At 41.3% G+C, this 21,171-nt stretch overlaps 1 protein-coding gene across 3 annotated transcripts in view; it reads right to left on the minus strand.

The window, feature by feature from the left end:
• The window catches only part of Synpr (synaptoporin), a 317,060-nt gene that overhangs the window by 49,097 nt on the left and 246,792 nt on the right, over positions 1-21,171 (minus strand). For all 3 annotated transcript variants that reach the window (XM_041662900.1, XM_041662902.1, XM_041662903.1), the window contains one exon: positions 5,891-6,089. In XM_041662900.1, coding sequence (XP_041518834.1) covers positions 5,891-6,089 — 199 coding nt within the window. The remainder of the gene's footprint in view (positions 1-5,890; positions 6,090-21,171) is intronic.

The following is a 21,171-nucleotide window of genomic DNA, read 5'->3' on the forward strand; positions in this document are numbered from 1 at the left end:
CCGATCAATTTTATCATACATGATACCATATCTCAGAACAGCAAGAAGGGAGTTTATTCATTTTCGGTTGGATATCTGATTTCTTAGAGCTGCTGGAATCAGGTCTCATTAGCATAACAGAAGAACTTCGTTGTGCCATGCTGCAACTGGCAACACCAAAATACGTGTGATGTTCGGTTTTAATTTCCAACTTGACATAATCTAAGGAGGGATGCTCCAGGAAGTGTTGTGTCAGAAGACTGGCCTGTGGGCATGCCAGTCAGAAGTGATTTTGGTTTTGATTACTTAATTGAAATAGGAAGACTGCTGCCTGCGTTGGTTTTGAACTGAGACAAGAAAGCGAGCTGAGCACTAGCACGCATGCGCCCATTCGCTACTCTCTGCTCCCGGATGATTTAGCTGTTTCAAGTCCCAGCCACCCCACCTTCCCTGCACTGATGGAGCACTCTAAAGTGAAACTGTGCGCCAGACAAACCCTTTCGCCCTTAACTTAGGCTATTTTGTTACCCCGCTAGGAAACAAAACTACCGCTAAAGACAAAACAGTAACAGTGTCAAAGGATCCGTGGTAAGGGGAAGGAAGCCGGGGAGGGAAGCAGTTTCACTATTACTGCATAAACAGGACTGATTGAAACTTAGGACAACAGTGAGACCCCCACAAGTATCTCCCCACTACCGTTCTAGTGTGGTAGGATATTTGCACACTGTGTGACGACGTCTTTCTGTGATTGGTGTAATAAAAAGAGGAATGGCCAATAGTTGGGCAGAAAGTATAGGCGGGAACTTCTGGGCAGAGAGAGAACTCTGGGAAGAAAGGCAGAATCACCAGCCAGAGATGGACAGGAAATAGGAGGTACAAGAATGGAAGAGAGGTAATGTCACATGACAGAACGTAAATTAATATAAATGGGTTAATTTAAGCTATAATATCTAGTTGAGACAAACCGAAGTTAAAGGTCAAGATTTCACAATAGTACTAAGTTACTTTGTCACCATTTGTGAGCTGGGCTTGCTATGTGTAGTACCCAAAATGGGGCATAAAAGGGGCTCGGGAAAGCTAAAATAACTCTAGACAAGGAGCCAGATGTGGCTCCCTTGTTCCACAGTCTCTCAGGTGGGTGGATGCTTGCTGCATACAGAGGCTCTTTCCTGCCCCTGGCCTGCAAACACAAGGGGGCGGAGCTAGCTGCCAGTGATGTGCACCAGCGTGGTGTGGATACGCTAAGCTGAGCCACGGTGGCTGATATGGCAGTTTAATATTTGTCTCATGTGGTCAGAGAAAGCTGCAGGCTCTTGGGCAAAGCCAGGCCAAGACACAGAAAACCTCTAAAAATATACAGTATGCTTAGGGATTGAAAAAAGAAAAGAAAATGGATATAGCCAGTCATAAAAAAAATAAGCTAAATATAATAAAGTCTTTAAAGAAAAAAATAAAGTAATATTAAAATCAATAAACTACGTAAAGATGGGAAATATACAGGATTTCTGAATTCTGTACTGTGCTTTATGAAGTTTAAACTTTTTAAACAGTAATAAACAAAACAAAATAATGGAGAGACATTGGGTGAGTTTAAAAAACCCGTTAAATTAGATCATCCTATATATTTTAAAGATGTATTGACTTCAGAATAAAAACCAGAATATGTATTGTGTTGGGGACAAGGTTTTGCTTTTGTTTCCAAAGGATACCATCAAGATTAATAAAGATTAAATTAGAAGAGGAGAGACTTCCTGATTAGGAGAAGCAATAGTTCATCAAACATCTTAGTCATTCAATCCAATTTAACTTCTAAGACTAACAAATGTCTTTCACTAGATTAGGCATGAAAAAAATTGTTTTTTTATTATTAAAAAATAATACTTTTTCTGTTGCCAAAAGAATTTTTGTCTTAGCAAAGATATAACCTGTACCCCACAAAATACTCCCCAAAGTTAGAGTTGGGGCAGGATTTTGTTTTTGTCTTTTTAAGAAAATAAAAACATTCCAGCTAAGAACTCCAGAGACCACTGGACAAAAGAAACATCTAAAGAAGAATATCAAATCATCAAGAAAAAAAATGCCCCTCACACAAATAAATTGGCCTAATGGTGTAGCAGACATCCAGCAGGATAAAATTTTAGAAATCTCCCCAAAAGTTTGTTTCTTCTGTTCTTGACAGTCATATAATAAGGCAAATGGGGGTTTTGTAGTCCCAATTCAGTTAAAAATTAAAGCTGGCTTTGGAGTCAGAGAGATCATGGCTCTCTCATTCTATAAACACAAGCATGCTTGTTAAAGGAAAATCCCAAAAATGTCTCATGTTAGAAGAGTCACCTGGTTTGGGACAGAAGAAAAACCAAATTAAGTCACTATTCTATTGCAACTAATCTTATAATCCTTTGGTTTTATTTTGACTCTTTAAAACTTTCTTTAAGATATAAACATTATCTCAAAGCTTATTATATATATATATATATGTATGTATACACACAAACACACACATATATATTTAAACTTTCCATCATGATATTAATGGTCATACAGAACACTGACCAATTCTAGAAATAGGCTTCATCTAGCTTCCTGTATGTGACTTTGGGTTTGAGTCTGAAGCAGGTAGCTGTTAGGATTCAGACTGGCCTGAATTATGGTGGCCTGTCCTGTCATGTGGCAGAATGTACCCAGGCAATACTCTGGCCAGCCCAGGGTCCTAGTCTGTATACAGGTACAAAGGTCCCTTTAAGAGGTTAGCTCTGCCCACTCCCTTCTCTCTCCCTTTCTGCCATTCTCTCTGAGGAGGCAACTTTTCTGTCTCTATCTCTCCCTCTCTGTATCTCTGTCTCTATATCTTCCCATTCTCTCTTCCCCTCCCATTCCCTTTATCTCAATAAACTCCACACTCAAACTCTGTCTTTATGGTGTCTTTGTCAGCCATTGGACCCACCCACCATGAGACCCTCTGCAGAGGACTCTCTCATGCGGTCCTCACCCACCTGTATTACAACAGTAGCTAGGAACTAAGTTTGTGTACGGGATATATTTAACAACTTGTCCTTTAACTTCTCTAAGACCTACTACATATGACATTTAAAATGTTTAAGTTTTCTTCTGTAAACCATACCCATTCCTGACAGTGACTTTTGAAGTCTCTAAAAAGGTGATGGGGCCCCACATCACAATTCCACCTGGGTTGTGGCAACACTACTAAACTGACAAACACCACCCAGAGATCAGTTTCAGGTTACAAACTGCTCAGGAAAATCCCCAAGCTGCTATCTGAGACAGTCCAGTCTCATAGACTACTCTAACCAGGACTTCAGGTAAGCCTTACACTTTCCCAATACACAGAGACTGGCTAACAAATGTTACAACTAGGTTTCAAGGACTTGAGATAGATAGATAGATAGATAGATAGATAGATAGATAGATAGATACACAGAGAGAGACAGACAGACAGACACACACACACAGGGAGAGAGAGAGAGAGAGAGAGAGAGAGAGAGAGAGAGAGAGAGCGCAAACAGACCTTTTTCCACTTTATCAGTGAGTTATCTGTGCAGACTTCTTCCCGCTGGAAGGCGGGTATTGCCTTGGTCTTTAGAATTATGCAAATGTCTTCTTCATCCACAGAACCATTTCCCTAACACTCTCTTCTGTGCACACCACAGGAGTGAAGTGACTTTGGTTCCGTTTCGAGATGGGAGTAAAGGATACCCGCCCGAAGACAAGCGTTTTGCTGTCTTGCCTCTTCCCCTACAAGTGCACCTACTGATGCGCTGCAGTTAGGAGCATGGCTCGTCCTCCCCACTGACCCCAGCATTCAAAGAGCAGACATTCCTGCAGCTGGCTTTTGCAATTTGTTCAGCTCTCCACAATATACAGGTCAGATAAAAGGCTTCTGAAATTTACTAAGAGAATTTCTAAAATACCCATTCCTACTTGTGAAAACTAGTTAAAAGAACAGGATTTCTGGCAGAATGGGCATTTGGAAGTATAGTGGCTGGCACTGTCAATTTGAAATAAATGATACAATTAATATGTGTTTGATTTTTTTGGTGATTCATTAAAAAGACAATAAACAGATTCTTTAATGAGTTGGTAAATGTATTACTCACTTTGAATTTATATTTCTATTGTATTTTTCAAAGAATTATAGCCTATAATACTCTGGAACGCACTTTCTCGATTAGCATATTATATTGCTTTGCAGAAAAAGTATATACACATTTTAAATTACTTTTTAATTGTCCTAGACCCTAAGGCTCTGGTGTTGTAAATTTCATTGGGTTTTGTGATCATAAAATTATTATCAATGTACAATTGTCTAAAACAACAAAATGTCCTATGTAGTTATTAAGTAATTACTAATTTAAAAAGCTAAATTGTGTTTCACATTTATGTCTCTTGGATGGATGGGCTGTTATTTTTCTTGGCTTAGCGTCTAACACCTTCGGATGGATTGTGTACTCTTGAGAAAAGGGCTTGCGCAAGGAGCAGGTGAGAACGATGGCATTTGCTGTGGCAGTGTCGCTAATCTCTTGTTTCTGACTTACGGACCTCAAATCACATAGCAATCTATCATCAAAAACGGTTTTTAATGATCTATCAACTGACAAGAAGGTAATGAATATTGATTTTATGGAGAGCGAGAAATTGTGTGACATCTCATACCTGGAAACCTTTCTTCCAGGGCTGTCAGCACTGAGGGTGTGGGAGACAGGCACTTCCACTGCCTCCAATGAACTGTATCTTCTAAAGATGCTATACAATAAGCTTTGGAATGTCAAGAAAGCTTGATTTCTTGTGGGAATCGGGAGTACATAATTGCTATTATTTGGTTAGTCAATGCCCCCCCCAAAAGCCTGTGCATTAAATAATTGGCTCCCAGGGTGGCAGTCTGAGGAGACAGTGGAATGCTGGGGAGATGGAGCCTTATGAGAAGTCCTCAGAACACTGGGGGATCCGCCTTTCAAGGGGACTGTGGATCCTGAGCCCCCCACTCTTCTGGTAGTAAGGTGAGCAGTTGGCTCTACCACAAGCTCCTCACGATTGCTGGCTGGCACCCCTACCTGAAACCCAAGAATAATGGGTCTGTCCAATCACAAGCTGTAATAAAAAAAAAAACATAAGAAAGAAAGAATCCTTTTCTGTTTGTTATAGAAACAGAGAGGTAACCAATATAGCCATTGAGAGAAAAAGTTAAACATTTTTAGACGCAGGTCATTTCAGGAAATAGATTTTAAGTAAATGTACCTATAAAGGTTGTGAGAGTTATTTATTTTTCTTAAAGCTATCTATATCCATGTATCTCTTGGGGAGTTTTTATGTCTCTCTCGGTGCATGTATAGTTAGTCGTATTAGGACATGTAAGGCTATACTGATGTCACCCGAGTCCTTGAACCGCCATCAAAGACAATGGAATGAAATGGTGGGTTGCTGGAAGGGAGGGGTGCGAGAGTGGAGAGGAGTAGAGAGAACAAAGTAGAGAGAAAGAGAGAGAGGAGAGGGAGGGACAATCATGCTTCTTTATAATATGGAAACAATGCATTTCAGAAAAGCACAAATCCTACCATTTAAATGGCTATTGAGAATAATGGCCACCTATCTGTGTAATGCTGGACCTACAAGCCCACAGCAGACCTCATCCTTCTTTTCTTGGTCTCCATGGGCTTCCTAATCATTGTTTGTTTTGGTCTCAAAAGGGTTTCTACAGGATCTTATGCTTCTTTCCCGCGCCAGGACACAGGGACCAAAAGGCACGGTGCTTTCTGCTGCAGACTGAAGAGATTTGGAGGATAACAAATACAATTTCCTTTTGCACACCAGCCTCAGAGACACGGATGATTCCAAAGCCCCTCAGGTAGTACCTGAAGAAGTTATAAGGGACAGAAGTTGCTTCAGAAAGACTTACAATGAGTGGGCCCCGGTTGTTTTCACGATACTTGTTCTGGAAGAAAATGTACACCACAGTAGCGGCCAGAGAGTAGAGAAAAGCGAAGACAGCCACGGTGACGAAGAACTCCGCGGAGGACGAGGAGTCGCCAACCAGTGCCAGCTTCTGCCGTTCCTTTCCCTCACAGGTGGGCACTTCAAAGGTTACCTGGTGCAACCTGAAACCACCAGAGGCAAGAAGACATGACATGGTTGTAGAAGGTGAAAGCAACACTCGCTGTCACGTCTGCTGACGTCAGGTTAGATATGCTTGGGAATACCAGGAAGCTTCCACCAGAGAATTTATTAACGAGTTTACAGATTCTAGCTGGACCCGTGGAAATAAACACCACAGAGGAGGTAATTCACCCAGTAGAGGTGAGAAGGGAAAGAGAATCTGAAAGGAGCGCAGCCTTTGGCTGAGAGTCTGGCCTCTCCCTTTAACACAGTCCAGCAGCTTTGTGTTTGGGCCTGCCTGTGTCTCCAGCCCCTTCCCTGCCTAGGTCTCCAGCTCCTTCCCTCAGTGCTTTAAGATCCATCCTCCTGCTCCAACACCTAGCCTGCTTAACCTACCTTAGTTATACCAAGCAGGGTACAACTTGGCTGAGTATCTTCCAGCACCTCTTCTGCCTGTGCCTGCCTCCTCGGCATCTGGGCTCCACATCCTCTCTAGGGAACCTCCTGCTAACTACTAACCATGGTGGGTTTTTTCCTTTTGACATTTTTATTGCACTTCTTCCTCCTTTTTAATCTTTGAAATTATAATATAATTACATTTCTTCATGCTGCGTTATCACATGCGCGGTGTTTTTTACCAGTGAAGCTGTCTCGACAACATGCTCACTTGCTGTTTGTTTACCCTGGCTGCTTTGCTTCCTCAGTGGTAACTTCCAGTTTCTGTGATTGGCTGTGATTGGTTTTCCTCTTTCCCACATACCCCAGCGCTGACTTTTATTAGGCATGCAGTACTTGAATAAATGAATGGATGCTCTTGGTTCTGCCAGGTCCTAACTTGATTGACCTTTAGAGTCTTTGCCTTGTGCGAGCTCCCCAGGAGAGCATCCAGCCCTGCTTAGTCCACAGGAGAGACAAAGGAAAGGCTTGAGCAACACCTTCTGTTTAGCCCACAGACATCCACGGAAGACAGAGTACATGTATATGACAACAGTTTGAGCTGAACCAAGTGTATTTGGTACAGGAACCAAGATTCTTCTGACGTGACAGCTCTGGAGACACTTTGAAATCTATGTTAAGGAGGTTTGTTACGGTCACTGAAGATTTACTTGGGAAATTACATGTAGAAGTAACGGTGTTCATATAACCACTGCTAACTCATATTTAGAGAGCACTTTTTCTTACTAAGGAAAATGTAAATAACCCTTTTCAGAAGTGTCCACTGTGTGCCCTGTCTACCATTTTATACATTAGCACTAACCCTGAAATAATACCAATAGCCACAGAGCTAGCATGACCAAGTGTTTCATTTGCGTTAAATTCTGTTTTGAACACATTATTTAACTTAATATCCATAACAAACTCTACAATGTGGGCTCTTGGCTGCTCTTCACCATTAGCAGGTGAAGCAAGGGAGACTTAGAAGGGCCACATAGTCCACCTTAGGACACCCAGCTAGCTTTGGCGGGCCAGCGGTTTAAATTCATGTCAAACTCCAGAGTCTTTTTTTAAAAAAAGGTGAATATTAACTTGTTTATACTAACTAATCAAGACATCAGCTCGCTCGGATGGACGCTTTTAAAATGAACCCCAAGGGCCACTGGCAACTGAAGTTTCAGGGAAGGTGGCTTATCTTGCAGGGCCTCCCTCCAGACTCACAAAAGTCCTACAAGTGAAGATGTATTGGGAGCAGAAGGAAGAAATCCAGTTCCCTTAAGCTCTTCATTTCTTACTGACATAGTCTCTTAATTTGAATTCTTGGTTTAGGAAGAAGTTTACATTGTGCACTGGGGCAAGGACTTTTATCTTAACGGATAGATAGGGGAAACTGTGCTATGACAGAGGCCCTGGGAACACTAGCTCTGGGGATCAGATCAGATTTTCTTCAATAACCTTCTCTGTGAGAAGGTGGGAGAGATGAATTAGAAGGAAAAGGTAATGATTTGAATTCTGAAGCAGATGATCTCAAGGCACGTTTTCCCTCCCCTCGCTATTGTTAATCTGTCATTCATCAAACAGATTTTTGACAAGCAACTCTATTTCATACAAGAAGCAGGTGCTGGGTAAGAGATGGGACGCGAGAGATGGGATGGATTCTGCTCAGGCAGAAGCTCAGTCTTAATGAGAAAGGTGGACTTCCTGAGTGAAATCGTGGCCCATCCTGGTTATGAGGGAGTAGAGGGAGGTTCCTTGGTGGATTTTACCTCTAGGTAACAGCTTCAGAAGTAATCAGAAATTATCTAAATCAAAAGAAAACAAAGAAAAGCGAGGTCTGACTTCGTGGCCACACAGATGGCTATCCAGTATAAAGATTGTGTGAGCAGCAAATGCTGACAAGATTTAGGAAGCTGACGGTTGCACTCATGGCTGTTAGAAACGGAGCCTGGAGCAGGCACTTTGAAGAACTGTGGCAGTTCTTTAACTGGTGAAACACTGAGTTACTGGAGGTTCCTGCCGTCCTATTCCTATGTAAGTATGCAAGAGAAATGCTAGCATATGCTCACACAGAAATGAGCATATGAATACTTACACAGCGTTTTTCCTTATGGGAAGAATGGAAACAATTCAAATGTTGATAAACAAACAGATAAAACACAGTGTGGAGTGGACTCTTATTTGTTAATAAAAGCAATAAAGTTCTTAGACTTGTTACACCATAGAAAAACCTTGAAAGTATCTTTGCTGAATGAATGAAGTCATACATAAAGTCAAATACTTTGTGCTTTTATTTATACAAAATATTCAGAAATAAGCAAATCCAGGGAGCAAAAAATCCAGCTGAATGTTGCCCTCCAGATGGTGATGGGAGAATCCGGCATGGTAGTTAAATATCCTGAGATTTATGGGGGTGATAATGAGCAGTTCTGAAATGGATTGTGATGGATACGCACCATCCAGCGATGAAGATATCGATATTATCCTAACACACGGTAAATTTTAAATAGTAAATTGGGAGGGGGTGGAGAGATGGCTCAGCAGTTAACAGCACTTGCTGCCCTTCTAGAGGATTCAGGAATGTATGTATGTTTGATTCGCAGCACCCATATGGCAGTTCACAACTCTTGGTAATTTAAATTCTAGGGTACATACTGACCTTTCTGGCCTCTGCGGGCACCAACATATGTTACACATGTACCTTTCTGGCCTCTGCGGGCACCGACATATGTTACACAGACATACATGTAGCAAAGCATAGAAATAAATTTAAAAAAAGACAATAATAAAAATGGCAAGTGGATTAGATTTTTAAAATGTTACAAAACAGAGAGGAGCACGTGTCTAATCCCTGTATATAGGCAAGAGGCAAACACACTGGGGGGATGCAGTGTGGGTGGGGAGCGGGGTGTACAGAGCGGAAGTGCGGTGTGGATGGGGAAAGCTATCAGATGATGGGAAAGGAGGACAGGGCAAAAAGAGAACAAGAAACAGCAGGACACGTCCGCTGGGGATGGGGCAGAAGCTGTTGAGAATCACGTTATAGATGCTGGCTTTCATTGAACACTAGCCATATTTCCGCAGCATAAACAGTATGTTAAACAAACTAAATTGCAAGGTAAGCAAAACCCACAATCTCTGCTTCAGTGATTTGGAGATGTGCCAGGATATGCTTCAAGATCGCTGTGTCTCTATCAGACAGTTCCTGCTACTGAAGTTCAGCACCTAGGCCCCCTAGCAGAGGGCAGAGGCTTCAGGAGGACAGAGAAGACACAATCAGCATTGTTTTCTATGTCATTGGCTGAAACACCTTATCTCTAATGTTGATTCACCTGGTTAACGTAAAGAATTTTTCAACTGTGCTCATCCGCATAAAGAAATAAAATCAAAATTTAAACTCTATTATACCTATCAACATCAATGATGTGTAGTGGCGTGCTTGGCTCTTCATCAGGCAGTGCCCACCTATGGGCTTTGTTTTGTCCCTGCCTTCGGGTTCCTGATTGCGTTCTTTCCTTAGCTTTCTGAACTGTAAGATGAAATGAACCTCTCCTTCCCAAGTTTATTTTGGTCATTCTGTTTAACTAAAACAATGTTGTATATCACTGCACACATCTACACCCCACCCCACATGCATGCACAGGTACCTTTAAGCAACATGTGTGCATGTATGTATGTATGTATGAATGAGTGGGTATGTGTGTGTGTGTATATATATATATATATATATATATATATATATATACACTTGTATCTCTGTGTGTATTGCTGTAGAAGAGGTGTGGTTATCGTCAGCATATATTTTGCAACTGCAATAATTTTCTGAGCGAACATCATTAATTTAGAAGTTAAACAAGGGACAGATGCTGTTCCCTAGAGATAGAGCATGCTCGCTGAGGATCTGGAAGCTGCCAGGTCCACCTCTGATCTTGTGACAGAGTCAGAAAGCAATTGCTGAGGTCGCAAAAGGCACCCAATTCAATTTGTTGATTTCAAATGTACAATTCCCTCATTCCCTTCTTGGTTGACCTGACACAATCTAGGGGTAATTGAATTTTGCTGGGTTTTACTGCATTTTGTCTGTCAATAAAAGGCTTCCATTTTAGAGTAGTTTTTCTCTTAAAAAATTTTCAGCACACCCATGGAGCCTTTTAGAACAGTCCACGACTCTCTGATTAAGCTAAGGGAGTCACCATGAGTACAAGGTTTTGAGTTTTGTTTGGTGGCCCTGGAAGAATATTAAATGAAACTCGCACCTCAGTGGTTTGGAGAAGGGCCAGTTGGTATTGCTTTATAGACAGCTGTGTTAGTGTGCAGGAGAAATGGCTCAGTGGACAAAACACTTGTCATACATACATGAGGACCAGATTTTGGGTCAACAGCACCCCCTCCAAAAAAAATACTGAGTTCTGTGTCCAGTGGAAAGTTCTGTCCTCAAAGAGGGTGAAGAATGATTGAGGAAGACTCCTAGCATCAATCGTGGGTTCCACTTGCATGTGCAAACTTACACATACCTCCCACATGTATGCCTAATGGGGGAACATATGCAAACAAGTGCATGTGTATAGCACATGCAGACACATAAAACAGTATTTGTTATACCAACCAGGAGCCTCTTTCTCCTTCCAGTCAGTGTGTTTTATTCTAAACTTGTTCCTCACTATAGTTTCCTGTCTCTCTTCGCAAAGCAACTGTCGTCACTGTCACTCTTGTACAGATGGGGAAGCAGGGCATTGAAGAGTGTAGAGAACAGGCTGAGCTCCAGCATCTCAAGGATGGTGCAGATGAGTCTCACATACATGTAGATCAAAAAGACACCGCTTGATCCAGTTTCTGTCCCTCTGCAAACTTAAATGTCCAGCTGAATGTTTACGTTCAAATGAACAAGCCAGCTGCCTCACATCGCCTCATCCGGAGGCAAATAGCTCATCTAACAGGCGGAGTTTATGTCGAGTAAGATTCTAAGGCAATAGTCACTCTGTTGCCTCATTGAAGTGTGTGCATTAAATAATATAAACCTAGTCATGCTAGTTGGAACTCAGCACCAATATATCATCATAAAAACTTTTCTATATCCTAAATCTCACCAGGACTTGTTCTGTTCCCTGCCTCAGAACAAGCAGGGGGCAAGTGGTCTAAAGGTGTGCCCCTAAGAGTGTGGTTCTGTGTAGAAAGGGAAGCACTGTTCAACATCCGGCACAGGCCCAGCTCCAGGTAGCAACAGACCATCACTGACCTGAGCAAGACTTCTGAGATCATTGCGCTGTCTTTCAGCAGGTTGAGCACACACAGGCCTAAGGTTCTACCAGTCCAAGAGTTTATGGTCTCAGTGATAGACAGTGAAGCCTTTTCCAAGGGCTGTGATCCCACTCTGGGCAAAGTAGAAGGAAGGTAGGAGTCGACCTTCCGTGATCAGTTTCAATCACTCTTATCAGAATGGCAGCGTGTGGCGAAGAGGACCGCCAACAGCCCATGGGGATCTATGGCTTGACTATTTTCTCTGGGTCCTCCAGTTCTTAAGACAGGACTCTGCTTTACTGATTTGTGTTTGTTTTTGTTTTTACTCTCTCTCCCTAGTTTGCAAGTTTCTGATTTTAGAAGACTTTTTCTTTCTTTCTGCTAGTTATATTTGTGTATATGCATGATGTTATTTTTGTTGTATCTACATACATACATACATTATACAACTTACTTAGCTAATATGATCCACACCATAAATTACTACCACCCCAGGGGTTCACCTAGCTCTTTCATGTACTACATCTTTAGTCTTCTTCCAAGTGTCCCTCCCAACTTAAGGACAGCAGAGTTGGAGCTCAGTTGTTTGGGAACACTAGTCAGAGATCACACAGCTGGCACAAGGAAAAGCCCGGACCCCCTGACACCCACCTATGAGTTCTTTTCCTTTGTCCCAAATTCTATTTGTAAGTTTTAAATCACTGTGTTTCACATGATGCTCGACTCCTTTCATTCGGAGGGATTCAGGGAACACACGCACCCGTCATTAAAGGCCGTAAGACATACAGTCAACGACTTGGTCTAGAAGGTTGGGAAGGAACCTCTGCTGCAAATAAAAACCTCAGTTTTTTTTTTTATATTGTGTTTGAAGGATGGTGTTTGGTGTTGCTATTTAAGGAGCTGACAGTGGTTTCCCATCTGCTTCTGGTAGATGCCAATCACCATGGAGAACATTTATTATGTCCCGATTATGCCAGGCATGACGCTAGGTGCTTTTGCACGTTATCTCAGTTAAATCTGAAGCATTGATACCAGTGCTCAGGTTGACTTATTATCATCTTACTGATGAATTGGGAGTCACTGACACAATGGTTTAGAGAGAGTTTGGGGACCATGACTATCTCAAGCTGGCTCTAAAGGTGTAGAGTGAAACAAGGTTATCTTTGAGACTACTTACTCAGAAGATTTATTTTTATGCTGTGGTCAAAGTCCGGGGTGGAAACTGCCTCCTCCTAGGAGTCTTTGGTTAGGATCTGTTTAGGGTCGAAATGGCAGGAGAGTACAAAGCAAAGGTTGAGCACAGCCCTGGGAAAATCACCCACACCGTGAAAATGACCTTACAACCAGGCTCAGATGGCTCAAAACAAAAATCTCTTCTTCTCTCATAAGAGAATGGAAAACGATTATGTGAATGCAAGGCTCACTCACTGGAAGTCACCCTGAGGATCAATGTGCCTAGGAAACCTGGATAGAGAGTTACTGTTAGGCTCTCTGCACTGTCAGAGCAGAATCTCATACAGTCCAGCAGCAACATCCTTCTAGCAGAGCCTTGGGGTGAGGCAGCAGACATTGAGATGATGGTACCTCCACTCAATCTACTTGACCTCAGTGATGGAGTTCAGCTTCTTGATCTTCATGGCATGGTGAAGGCCAAGAGAATCATATTTGCACATGGTTTGATCCTAACCTTGATTAAATACAAAGAAGTCTGATCACCAAGGTTTTTAACAAGTATCTATTCACTAGAATTTATTTCAGGAAGGAGAAAAACTGTCAAAGACAAAATCTTCTTTAATATAACAGGGATGATTGTCCCTGATTCGCTTCCACATGAACTGTGTTCCAGCTTATTGTCAGCGTAGAAGGAGCTTTCTGTTACTTTTTGTCTTCTTTATTTTATTGTTTTTTTTTCCTCCCACAGGAAACTGAGCGAGATGTTGAAAAATGTAATCAAGGTTGCTACAAACAATACTTTTCTCTGTATGATTAATTGTATTCAGACATGTGGGGCTGGAAAACTGCTGGCCCACTCCCCAGCTCCCAGAACAGAGATCCCATCTTTTCGTCAAAAGATATTGTGTTGGGAGCAAAAACTCTCCACATTCTCTCTTCTCTCTCTCTCTCTCTCTCTCTCTCTCTCTCTCTCTCTCTCTCTCACACACACACACACACACACACACACACACACACATTCATAACTCCCTTATATGTCTGCATTTGCAGTATGTAGACAGAAATTTTGAAATGAAACAGAAGCCTGCAGGTAATTAAAAAGAATGATTCTGCAGAGGCAGGGCATGGCCAGGAGCTGAACTGAGAGCAGAAGAGCTATAAAAACCTTATAATGGCTCACGATGAGGCATCTCTGTGCTCACCAGCTATGATTTATTCATTTTGGTTTCTTCAAATAGAATTTGAGTAATAGAAAATTCAAATGGCCTCTCCATTGCCAAAGTAAAATAGATAATAAGGTTACCCATTTATCTGAAGTCAGATTCATCTCTTGTTGGTCCTCTTTGGTACTCTACCCAAGTAAGTTGTGAGAAAAAAAATAGTTCCAGAGAGGTTTAAAAAGAATCTTGGATGTTCAGCTGAAAACCTAAACATATGCTCATTTTACTTGCTTACTAAAGAAAGATTTTGTGAGTAAACCATCCGAAGAATTTGATTAAAATGTATTTACAACATTCAAACCTACATTGCTCTGATGAGGGAGGGAGCACAATCTCTCCCAACTGACATTTTATTTAAATTCAAGTAAAATGATTTGACTTATTAATTCTGTTTTTAAAAAGGACCAATATGCTTAACAAAGAAAAGTACAATGATTCCCTTCCAAAGATCAAGCTAAAAAAGTGAACTCCAGAGGGGCATCATCCTATTCTGCGTGTGTATGTGCATGTGTGTGCAGATGTGCCTGTGTGTGCACGTGGGCGGTTGAGTGTGCTGGCCAGAGGTGAATCTTGGGTGAAATCCTCAGGAACGCCATCCACTTTATTTTAAAAGAGTGTCTCTGACTTGCCTGGAACTTGCCAATCTGGCTAGGTTTGCTGGCCCTGCTTCTTCTTCCCCAGCACTGCAGTTACGAGCACATGTCATCATGCCGAGCTTTTCCACATGAGTTCTGGGGATTGATCTCAAGTCCCCATGCTTGTTTAGTAAGCACTTTGCTAACTGACCCATCTCAGCTTATCTACTTTTATCACAATATGACCAAAACATAGCTAACTTCTAAAGAAGGACTTACCATATTCTTAACAGCTATAGGACATGTCAAAACATGATGTATGAGTTACCACATTGGACAGGTTGAACTACAGAGATACATAATGAAGAAACTATAACAATTTTCTAAATAGCTCATTGGTAAATACTTTGAATATTTTATACTAATTCCTCATGTTCATGCTATATAATTATTGATAGACCAGATTGACAGTAAGTTTCCTATGCACCTCCTACCAAATATTAACAATTATATCATTTTGGTGACTGAGTTCAAATTTGGGCTATTTCACCTAAGTCCTTCACCCTGCCACTACTAACCTCACCTACTCTCATCTTCAGGGTAACATGGAGATGAGATTCAAGCACCAGTTCTATCAGTGGCATACTATTTCTAAAACACCAGAGTGCTTCCAGCCCTAATGCACAGCGTGTTTGTTTCTGTGTTCTGCCCATTGCAAAGCTAGCCTTTGGCAACTTTTTCCATTGACTTGAAAGGCAACGTAAAGCATCTCTGCTAACCATGACCTAAAGGGCATATCATGTCTATTTTGTTTGCTTGTCTGTTTGTATGCTTTGGAGCTGAGATTCATATCCAGAGCTCTATATGCTCTACCGCTGATCCCTTCTCCAGAGCTCCTCTCTCTCTCTATCATTGAAGACCTCTGATTTTCTCAGAAGACAGAAGAAAGAATCACCAACTTCAACAATGTCTTTCCATGAGGTTCAGGCGCGGTAACAGGGCACAGTGTTATTAGGCTACTAATGTTCACTACATAAACTATTTTAATTCTAAATTAAATAACAAGTTTAGTGAATACAGTTGACTTTAAAAATCCAAGTGCATTTGTAAAGTTCCCACAGCCTACATATCCTCTAAAATGCAGGATTGTTACCAAAACCATTGACACAGCTCACAAGGAAACACTAATATGGTTCTTGCCTACTTATTTGCTACAATCACCCCCAGTAGCTTTTTGTTTTGCTAGAAAATAAATCACTAATTTCCCACGAATTTGGTGCCCTTGAACCCCTATTAACATCCAACTTCCTGTATTTGTTCAGGACCCAGTCAGAATGTATCTCCGTTTGATCACCCAAGCTAAAGAACATACCCCCGCCATGGCCATGTTCCAGGGTACCATCTCATTGCCTTGTCTTTGTGTGAGGGTCCCCTACTGACTGTGAATGCAGGCTTTGCCTCTCTCTCCCACTAGATCAGTGGTTCTCAATCTGTGGACAGTGACCCCTATGACAAATCATATCTCCAAAATATTTACATTACAATTCATAACAATAGCGAAATTACAGTTCAGAAGTAGCAACAAAAATAATTCTTTTCCTTAAGTATCTTTCTATCATTTGAGATTCCTTTGTTGAAAATTCTCTGTTTAGATCTGTACTTCATTATTTTTTTATTGTGTTATTTGGTCTTTTAATGTCTAGTTTCTTGAGTTCTTTCTATATATTGGATATCAATCCTCAGTCAGATGTGAGGTTGGTGAAGATCTTTTCCCAATCTGTAGGATGCTGTTTTGTCTTGTTGACCATGTCCTTTGTTTCACAGAAGCATCTTAGTTTCAGGAGGTCCAATTTATTAATTGTTGATTTTAGTGCCTGTGCTACTGGTGTTATATTTAGGAAGTGGTCTTCTGTGCCAATGTGTTCAAGGCTACTTCCCACTTTCTCTTTTATGGGGTTCAGTGTGGCTGGTTTTATGTGGAGGTCTTTAATCCATCTGGACTTGAGTTTTGCGTATGATAATAGATAAGTATCTATTTGCATCCTTCTACATGTCCACATTCAGTTTGCCAACAGCATTTGTTGAAGATGATTTCCCCCCACTTTATTAGTTTTAGCTTCTTTGTCAAAACTCAGGTATTTAGAAGTGTGTGGACTGATATCAGGGTCTCCAATTCTCTTGGTTCACCTGTCTATTTTTGTGCCAGCACTAAGCTGTTTTTATTACTATAGCTCTTTAGAGCTTGAAGTCAGAGATGGCAATGTCTCCAGAAGTTCCTTTATTGTACAGGATTGTTTGGGCGATTCTGGTTTTTTTTTTGTTGTTGTTGTTGTTGCTTTTCCCATATGAAGTTGAGTATTGTCCTTTTGAGATCTGTGAAGAATTTTGCTGGGATTTTGGTAGGTATTGCATTGAATCTGCAGATTGCTTTAGTCATCAGAGAAATACAAATCAAAACAAATCTGAGATACCATCTGACACTTGTCAGAATGGCCAAGATCAAATACACTGATGACACCTTAGGCTGGAGAGGATATGGAGTAAGAGGAACATTCCTCTATTGCTGGTGGGAGTGCAATCTTGTACAGTTACTTTGTAAATCAGTATGGTGGTTTCTCAGGAAATTGGGAATCAATCTACCTCAACACCTAACAATACTTTTGAGTATATACCCAAAAGATGCACAGTCATACCACAAGGGCATGTGCTCAATTGTGTTCATAGCAGCATTATTCGTAATAGCCAGAAACTGGAAACACCATAGATGCCCTTATCTGGAATGAACAGGAAAAATGTGGTACATTTACACAATGGAATATTGCTCAGCAGTAAAAAATAATGACATCTTGGAATTTGCAGGCAAAAGAGAAGAAGTAGAAAAATTGTCCCAAGTGAGGAAATCCAGATCAAGAAAGACAAATGGAATGTCTATTCATAAATAGATAATAGACATAAAGCAAAGGATAACCAGTCTACAGGGCACAACCCCAGAGAACCTAGACAACAAAGAGGACCTGCTGTGGGACAATGGTCTGTACCCTGTCACTTGTATTTTAAATAAACGCTGATTGGTCAGTAGCCAGGCAGGAAGTATAGGTGGGATGACCAGGCAGGAAGTGGAGGCAGAACAAGGAGAACAGGAGAATTCTGGGAAGTAGAAAGATTCAGTCTGCAGTCATCACCTAGACACAAGGGGAAGCCAGACACAGAGCAAGCAAGATGTGACTGCCTCACCTAAAAAGGTACCAAGCCACGTGTCTAACACAGATAAGAATTATGGGCTAATGAAAGTTATAAGATTTAATAAGAAGCCTTGTATACTAGGCCAATCAGTTTATAATTAATGTAGACCTCTGTGTGATTCTTTGAGACTGAACAGCTGTAGAACTGGCGGGACAGAAATCTCTGTCAACAAGGACCCTAAGAGAGACATAAGTGGAACTGCCTAGAAAGGGGGGAAAGACAAGATCTCCTGAGTATATTGGGATTGTAGAGAGCAGGGGCGAAAGTAAAAGGGGATAGGGAGGAGGGAAGGGGAGTGGGAAAAATGTATAGCACATTCTTATCTAAACCATTAAAATGAGAAGAACTAATAAGTAATGCTTGGGCTGGAGGTCACAACACGAGGAACTGTACTAAAGGGTTGCAGCATCAGGGAGGTTGAGGACCACTGCTCTAGACTGTGAGCAGGACACGGGACAAGGACCCTTTTTTGCTACATCTTTACTACTGAGAACCTAGACACATTTGGTTTGTGGTAAATAGCCAATAAATATTTGTTAGGAGAAGAAGGAAGGAGGAAAGGAGTTCATGAAATTTGTAAAAGGTCTATTTAAATGGAAGCAAATCCTGCTTTTGTAGAAAGCTATGATTTTATTTATGTTCTACCAGAAGAAGGCAGGACTTGGAGGTGAAGGAACTTGATAAAAGTCATATAGTGAAAGTTCCACAGTTCCAGCTTCCTGACACAGGTTCATCAGAGCCTCTACCACCTCATTTCCAGGGAGGAGAAACTCCTAGTGGTCCAGAGAAAGGACACAGGACAAGAAGTACAAGGTAGGATCCACAGGGTCCTCTAAGCTGGGGACTTTGCTAGAGAAGTTCCTCAGGAACCTGCCTTCCAGACCTCCCCAGAAGATGCTGCTGCTCGCTTCCATACCCATGCAGAATAGCTCTGAGTTTTCTCCAAAGACAATCAAATAAGAGAAGGAACTGGGAAATAACAGAGAGGAAGGCTCTAGACCTGGAGCTAAAGTGTGTACAATTCATGCTAGGAACGGGAGACTGGATTTCCATAGGAAATTTTGTCACTGTTGATGATGATATAACAGAGGGGCCACTGGGTATTGATGGCTGTCATTTGTGCTAGCCACTGTGGTCCATGCCCTGAATGTTGTACTTCCTACATCCTTATGGCATCCCTGGTTGGCAAATCACTGTTATCCTTACTCTTTAAATGGGGACACCTGAAGCTGAGCACACGGGAAGCCAATCCCATATAACTGCTCTGCCTTACAGTTCTTACTATCAGGCGAGTGTTCTTCCTCCTAAATCTGCCACACACGCTCTCAGGCCCGATGCTAGGAATCTCTTCTCGGTCTTTAATCTGAATAATTCCTGTACAGCATGGGGCAAGGAGGTGTGTAGACTTTCAGAAGAGTGGATGCCTGAGAAGCTAGCTTACTAAGAATCTATTGGTTCAATGGAAAGACAGATTGTCAGTGTACTTAAAACTCTTTGGGGAAGAAGACCACAGTTGTTATGGCAGTGTCTGAGGTAGAGACTAACCTTCCTTCTACCCAAAGGCCAGAAGAATGCAGGTGTGTGCATGCGTATGAGTGTCTGAGCTTTTGTGCCTGTGTTAGAAGCATTTAATGGAAAATATTCTAGAAGAGGAAACAGTTTAAGCACAAGTATTACTTAACCAAAAGGAAATTATTTTCTTGTTCATGTAGTTTTAGTTTGGAACTGATTTGGAGGTATTCAGAGTGACCCCATATTACCCCCAGGGTATTTTTTTTTTTTAATGAAAAAGGTTTTTAAGCAATGGCTACAATTTTCTTGGCTACAGGAGGAAAACTGGTGCTGAGAGTCGCAATGCCTTGCCTTTCTGGCTGTACGGGGAGTGTGACACTAGGCTCGCTTGCCTTCCTCACCAGCTCTGAAGTTGACATGCTGTGGCTGGCCCCTGGCGATCTTCCATTGTGTTAGGTCTAGCTCGACCGCTGTCTGCATATCCAAATCAGTGTCTTGAACTCCTGCCTCTAATTTGATCATCGCAATTTGAATTTTTCAATGGGAGGCAGTTTAATATAATTTAGCAAGGATTTGGTTGGAAAGAGTGTGGAGATTTTTCTGAGAGTATAATGTAAGCCAGTGACAGAGCATCAAACAGTGTTTTTAAAAAAGGAAACTGGAAAGCAAAAGGGAAATGGTATTAAACACTGGGAAGGTCCCCAAATCCCATAGCAATATGTCAAATAAGTAGCCTCCTCTTGTTATATGTTACAGCCTATCTTCCAGGATCTTTTCCTCTTAATTCACAGATTTTTTAAACAGAAAAGAATAAAATCTAAATTCACTCCTCTCCTTTGAAAATTAAGAATCAAGGTAAAATATATGTGAACAATATACATGAAATCTACATGAATAAATGCTCAACAATTATTTTCAGCTTCCAATAAATACCTAAGGGAAAAAAAATTAACTTCCTTAAAATCCCAAGAATGGCTCCTAAACTCCTGGGGGTGTTCCTTTCCTGGATCCCATACGAAAAACACTGTTTTTCTAACATGTCCTCTCTTGTTCTCTCTGAAGTAGACAGTGGCATGTTACAGGCATGATGTGAAGTGTGATTTAGCCACATTTCCTGATTCACAACCAGATGTGTGCTTGCATATTCTCACATGCAATAAAATTCTCAGTTTTTATTTTCAGTGTGGTAAGTATCCAAATATGTGGTCCTCATGAATATAATGCACGGTGTGACCCTCCATCACGTTGGTAAATGTTTAGGGGTCTTGAGACATGACACTGGAGAACTGTGACTCTGGGCAAGGACCTTGACTTCTTTCAAGTTGTTTTACTTCTCTCATGACCAATTTTGGTAATTTGGTTCATCTGGCCCAAATCATCATTTACATGAGCTTTGATTTCACCCTCTAGAGAGGTGTCTGTTACTGAGTACTACTGCATATGAATTATCACACTGCTCAAAAGGTTCTGTAGTAATTGTTCAAGATTTTATCAAGCTCCTTGTCCTTGGCAGATACTGAGTGAAAAAGGCTCTGACAGGCAGCTGGAAAATGCACTAGCTAGCGACATGGCTGGTTGTAGGTGCCTGACCCAAAAGTAGGAACCTTTATCTCAGGTTACAAATTTTCCCTGTTCTCTTAAGCACTACATGTGGGATGAGAGGTTAGCATTAGCTATTGCAACATGAAGAT

The sequence above is a fragment of the Microtus oregoni genome, unplaced genomic scaffold, assembly GCF_018167655.1.
Source record: "Microtus oregoni isolate MIOR12 unplaced genomic scaffold, Mior012 000013F_ref0000133, whole genome shotgun sequence".
In the NCBI taxonomy this organism is placed as follows: Eukaryota; Metazoa; Chordata; class Mammalia; order Rodentia; family Cricetidae; genus Microtus; species Microtus oregoni.